General features: G+C 56.0%; 1 protein-coding gene across 3 annotated transcripts in view; it reads left to right on the forward strand.

Moving 5' to 3' along the window:
• Positions 1 to 5,997, forward strand: part of EPHB2 (EPH receptor B2) — a 181,144-nt gene extending 175,147 nt beyond the window's left edge. For all 3 annotated transcript variants that reach the window (XM_059376596.1, XM_059376597.1, XM_059376595.1), the window contains exons 12-16: positions 941 to 1,156; positions 2,060 to 2,209; positions 3,288 to 3,481; positions 5,185 to 5,340; positions 5,799 to 5,997. In XM_059376596.1, the coding sequence (XP_059232579.1) occupies positions 941 to 1,156; positions 2,060 to 2,209; positions 3,288 to 3,481; positions 5,185 to 5,340; positions 5,799 to 5,907 (825 nt within the window). In that variant the 3' untranslated portion in view covers positions 5,908 to 5,997. The remainder of the gene's footprint in view (positions 1 to 940; positions 1,157 to 2,059; positions 2,210 to 3,287; positions 3,482 to 5,184; positions 5,341 to 5,798) is intronic.
• The last annotated feature ends 201 nt before the right edge of the window (positions 5,998 to 6,198 follow it).

Consider the following 6,198-nt stretch of genomic DNA (forward strand, 5'->3'; position numbering starts at 1 on the left):
GGAGCAGTGGACATAGATTCATGGTGTCAAAGCCTGGTGGGGTCTTGGGAAAGATCTAAGTCAGGAATGGCTTCATGCTGCCTCTTTCCTTTCCCTTACCCATGGCAGGCATTGCTAATCAATCCCAGAACTCTGTCCCACTAAACCAGTAAGCCATCTCAGAATCCTTTTCATTCTAGGAAACCACAACCAATCAGTCAGAGTTGGTATACAACTGAAATCTGTTGCTGTCTATGCTCTTAGCCAGCCTTCTCATTATGCACAGGAGAAAAGGGAGACTCAAAGACAGGTAGAGTTTGTCTAGGCTTATCTAGAGGGTCAAGGTGAGAGCCAGGACTGAAACCAGGTCTCTTGAACCCTGGTCCAGGGCTTTCACCAGATTTGGATTTCTCCAAAGCTATATGTGCTGGGGGGTGGAGTCTGGAGCTTAAGGTCAAGAGAGGAAGGTTTTCAGACCCCCCCACTCACCCCCCCCCGACCCCACGCCAGGAGATCACAGTTAATCAGCTGGACAAAGAGCACAGAAGCATGTTACTAAAACTAGCTGCCATTGAGCAAACATTTACTGAGCATCTAGTATGTGCCAGGCACCTTCCATGCACCTTCTCATTTAACTCAGCCCTGGGAGGTGGGTGTAACTTATCCCCATTTTACACCCAGATGGGAAAACAGACTCAAGAAGTCAGGTCACTTGTCCAAGGCTGCACGGTCAGCAAAGGCAGACCCAGAGTCAGATCAGCTGTATCGACTCTGAAACCTGTGATCTTTTCTCCACCCTGAAACTGGCCTCTCATGGGCCTCTCTAAGCATCTGAATCCTTTCCACAGAGAGCATGAAGCCCAGGTGGCGCGTCCTGCTCTGGTTTCCCGTTGTGTGGATGGTCCAGAGCTCTGGGTCACGCCCTTCCGCTCACTGTGTGTTTCCTCCACTTCTCCCAAAGCAAAATGACGGGCAGTTCACAGTCATCCAGCTGGTAGGCATGCTGCGGGGGATCGCGGCCGGCATGAAGTACCTGGCAGACATGAACTACGTCCACCGCGACCTGGCCGCCCGTAACATCCTGGTCAACAGCAACCTGGTCTGCAAGGTGTCTGACTTCGGGCTCTCACGCTTTCTGGAGGACGACACCTCAGACCCCACGTACACCAGCGCGCTGGTAAGATGGAAACAGAGAGCCCTTTCCGGGGGTGGGGTGGGGGGCGGGGGGCGTGGTACCGGGCAAGAAGGCTTAGGTGTCCCTGTCTCCCTACGATATGTTTTCACCGACTTCTGCTCGTACCAAGCACCATGCTGGGCCCTGGAAACAGAGACACAAACCACCGTCTCTGCCCCCTTGGCACTCACAGGCTGTGCGGGGACACAGATGTGCAGAGAAACATGGAATAAAAAGAGTCATGAGTCAGGGCACCTGTCTGGGGAGGCCAAGAAGGCTTGCTGAGAGGCGGCGATATCTGAGCTGGAAGCTGAAGGGCCAATGAAAGGTGGTCAGATGCCACGTTCTCAAAGCAAGATGAGACTAGAACACAGACTGTAAGCGGGAAGGTGGTGGGTAGTAACGCGGGAGAAGCAGGCAGGGCTGACCCTGGAGAACCTCGATGCCAAGTTCAGGACTCTCTCCTGCTGAAGAGTTCAAAACAGAAGGGCATAAGGCCCAGCCCCTGCCCAAAGAGCTCAGATGGGGGACAAGAAGAGCCAAGCACGCAGGCAAATGATTTGAGTACTGCTCTGTAGGAGAAGTGCCTCCTGGATGGAGAGACACGGGCCACAGGATTAAAAAGAGTGGGCAACTCTTGGGGACGTAGGGAAAGATTTTCAGAAACACTTAAAGGATGAGAAGAGGATTCCAGATGGCAGAGTGAGAAGAGGCATTCCACGCAGGGGGTGGGGGGAACAGCATGTGCAAACTCCCAAGGCCTGAAGCAGCACAGTGAGTTCGAGAAAGAATGAGGTGCTTCATGGGATTGGTACAGCACAGGGCTGAGGGCGAGGAGTAGCCTTGAGAGCAGAGGCCACACGGATCAGCCTCCTACCTGTTAACCCTCCTCATTCTGCTCCCCAGGGTGGGAAGATTCCCATCCGCTGGACAGCCCCAGAAGCCATCCAGTACCGGAAGTTCACCTCAGCCAGTGATGTGTGGAGCTATGGAATCGTCATGTGGGAGGTGATGTCCTACGGGGAGCGACCCTACTGGGACATGACCAACCAGGACGTAAGTTTCCAAGGGCCGGGCCCAGCCCAATGTTGAGTGATTCTAATGTCTGTGCAGGATCCCAGACTCTCTGGGGGTCAAGTAGGAAAGACCTACTCATCCACAATTCAGCAAACCTTCAAGATGCGTTCACCTTGCGGCCAGCCCCGAATGAGACCATAGCTGTCCCTGAGGTATTTTCCGTGTAACTGAGGGACAAGGCGATTATTCCAGGAACCAGTTGTTATCAGGAACTTTACGAGCAGGTGCTAAATTGGAGAAGGCGGGTGTCGAGTCCTGCAGGGGTTGAGGCAGGGGCCACGTGAGCAAGATCAGTCAGGAAGTGTTCCCAGGACTTGGAGACATGAGGATGTCGAAGGGGAAGAATAGGCTGTGCAAAGGCCCAGAGGTAGGATGCTGAGGGAGCAGGCTGGGGAACAGTAGGGAGGAAAGATGGTCAGAAAGGTTGATAAGGTTCCATAATGGAGTGTTTGAAAGCCAACCCAGCACATTTGGATTTGCAACAACACAGAACAGGAAGGACTTAAAGAAGCTTCTCGAGCAGGGAGGGTGACCCACAGTCCAGCTGGGAAAGGTGAGTCTGGGCCTGTGGCAGGACAGATTGGAGAGAGGCATTTTTAGCTCCTTTTCCTGACAGAGGAGTGGGCGGAGCCATGTAGAGCCACGCGGTGGGGTCAGACCCAGGAGACATGTCTCACCTGGAGCAGTAAATGGCACCAAAAACAAGAGTTGTTGTCACCCGGGGGTGAAGGGCCAGAGAGAGGAGTCCTAGGAAAGGAAAAAGTGGTCCACAAGAGGGTCAGCCTGACATTGAGGCAAAAGGTATCTCGGGGTGTCGGCTTTCCCGGGATTGGGAGAGGGGGCAGGCACGCAGCCCCCAGGTCAGAATGAGGCCACAGATGGTGGGAACCCAGGGGAGGGGCATCCCTGGGGCTGTGTCCAGGAGGCGGAGGCAGCTGTCATGGCAACCAAATAGGTCTGCCTTGCTGCAGAGGTCGAGGGGAAAAATAGGTCAGGTGAGAGGCAGACGCTCTTTATCCCACCCACCCCACCCCCTCTGGCCCCGTGTCGTCCGCAGGTAATTAATGCCATCGAGCAGGACTACCGGCTGCCGCCCCCCATGGACTGCCCCAGCGCCCTGCACCAGCTCATGCTGGACTGCTGGCAGAAGGACCGCAACCACCGGCCTAAGTTCGGCCAGATCGTCAACACGCTGGACAAAATGATCCGAAACCCCAACAGCCTCAAAGCCATGGCACCCCTCTCCTCTGGGTACGGCTCTGGTCTGGCCTCACCCCCCCTCCCAGTGCGTCTCTGCCCCCGTCCTCAGCCGGCCCTTCCTCTCCCCGAATCCCAACCCCTCCCCAGCCCTGCCCAGGCTCCCCCGGCTGCAGGCAGCTGGGGGTCAAGGAAGGACAGCACAAGCTTCCTTGGGCACTGACCCTGCCTGGTGGTGCAGAGGAGGCCAGGACACAGTAGAGGAGAAGGAAGTGGTAGAGACAGTGAAGGAAGCACTTTTTAAAGCATGGCCGTGGTCAGAGAGGACGGCATTTAAGAAAAAATTATCAGAATCTGGGGTGGTAAACAGGTTGACTGGTCACTGGGCTTCCTTCCTAGCTCCCTTCCTGCTCAAATCTGGACCCTCTGACCTACCTCTGCGTCCTCCCCAGTACTGCCATGCACACGCGTGCACACACTCACAGGCACACTTACACAGTCCTACGCACCGTCAGGCACAAGAACTCATGCTTGTGCTCTCCCAAAATGGTCTCACACACGGATACACACCCATTTGCAGGCCCTCATGCCTACCCTCCCTGCGTGTTCAGAAGTACAGACACAGGGACGCCTTGGTGGCTCAGTTGGTTAAGCAGCTGCCTTTGGCTCAGGCCATGATCCCAGCATCCTGGGATCGAGTCCCACCTCGGGCTCCTTGCTCAGCGGGGAGCCTGCTTTTTCCTCTGCCTCTGCTGCCACTTGGCCTGCCTGTGCTCGCTCTCGCTCTCTCTCTCTGGCAAATAAATAAATAAAATCTTTTAAAAAAAAAAAAAGAAGAAGTACAGACACACACGGACACACACAGACACAAACAGACGCACGCTCACTCACCGTTCCTGACTCAGCTGGACGAGCGTTATCCCCGGTGATCTGAGGCCTGCCTCCTCCCAGTGGTCCCCAGGCATATGCTCCCTCAGACCTGGGTCACCACCACCTTGCTTGGGTGGCTGCGCCGGACCCCTGTCCCCGCCAGCCCTGCACACTCTTTCTCTTTGGGAACCTATCAGAGTTTCTCTGGGGCATCCAGTCAGGGGTGCTCAGGGTCCAGGGCTGGCTTTGTCCAAACACTCTTTGGGCCCAAGTCTTTCACCTGCCAAGTTTTTATGGCCCATAGTTAGCGTTTGTCTCTACCTGTCGCTTCCCACCAGGACCCCATCAGCCACTCCTGGGTCTCCGGATAAAACCCCTCTGAGCTTTGAGCCCCATGAGGGTCACTTCTATCCTGGGTTGCTCCCACGAGCACCGCTAGCCTCGTCTAGACTTTGGAGGTACAACCCACAGTTTCCCAGAGCACACCCAGCCTGGGGAAGGACAGGGGACACAGCGACTCGTAGCACAGTTAGTCCGGCTGAACTCCCCCCCTCCTGATCATCAGAGGCTTGGAGAAGCATCTCGCTCCTCACCACTGTGGGCTGGCCTCCCAGCAGCCTGTTCAGAGGCACCTCTGGACTTCCCAGGGGGCCTCATTGTTGAGTCCTGCACACACACGCCTGCATAGTCACACACAAACGTGTCCCCTTGACATAGGTGCAAATGCACACCCACTCTCATACAGAAATACATACACACACACTCACCTTCGTCCCCACAGATGGATACACAGGTGCAGGTACAAAGCCCGCAGCAGCGCCCCGCGCTCACCCTTGCCCCGCTCCCGGCACCTGCCCTAACCATCTGTCGCCCACCCCCACCCCCAGAATCAACCTGCCGCTGCTGGACCGCACCATCCCCGACTACACCAGCTTTAACACGGTGGACGAGTGGCTGGAGGCCATCAAGATGGGACAATACAAGGAGAGCTTCGCCAACGCCGGCTTCACCTCCTTCGATGTCGTGTCACAGATGATGATGGAGTAAGTGCCCGGCTGTCTCGCCCACCATTACCAGTACTGCTCCCCAGCCATCCCAGCAAGCCGGGGTCTCTGGAGGGCGAGGAGTCACGTTCAGATCAACCCCCAGGTCTGCCCATGGCCAAGGGCAAATCAGAACCTCCCTGCGCCCCAGCTGTTTTCTGTAAACCAGAGGTCGTTAGGAAGATCAAAGGGATATACAGTGAGTGTGTACTTCATAAATGCAAGTTCCCCTCCCCTTCCCTGGAGCAGAGGAGACCCCGTGCACCTGAGTGTCCTGACTCCCAGTCCCAGGCTCCTTCCATCCCCACTAGTCAGTCCAGCACCAGCAATCTACCTACTCCGCCCTTCCCTTGCTCTCTCCAGCAGGAAACCCCTGGAGAAGCCCAGGCAGCTCTCCACCCGGCCCAAGGGCTCCCCCACCCCCACATTTCCCTAACACACATGCTTCTCTCCCAAAGGGACATTCTCCGGGTTGGGGTCACCTTGGCTGGCCACCAGAAAAAAATCCTGAACAGTATCCAGGTGATGCGGGCACAGATGAACCAAATCCAGTCTGTGGAGGTTTGACGCTCACCCGCCTCGGCTCACCTCTCCCTCCAGGCCCCCGCCCCCTCCGCCCCACACGCCGGCCCCCTGGTTCTCCGTCCACGTCCACCGCGGGCTCAGCCGCCTGCCAGGAGGCCACGGGCAGCAGGAAGAACCGAGCAGCGCTCCAGCCACGAGACCTCACCAGGAATATGTGAAACTCCAGAAAACAGATCCTGGGAGGGGGCGGGAAATACAAGAAATATTTTTAAAAGAGGATTCTCATAAGGAAAGCGATCATTGTTCTTAGGGAAAAATTTGAAAAAAAAAAAA

The sequence above is a fragment of the Mustela nigripes genome, chromosome 14, assembly GCF_022355385.1.
Source record: "Mustela nigripes isolate SB6536 chromosome 14, MUSNIG.SB6536, whole genome shotgun sequence".
NCBI lineage: Eukaryota > Metazoa > Chordata > Mammalia > Carnivora > Mustelidae > Mustela > Mustela nigripes.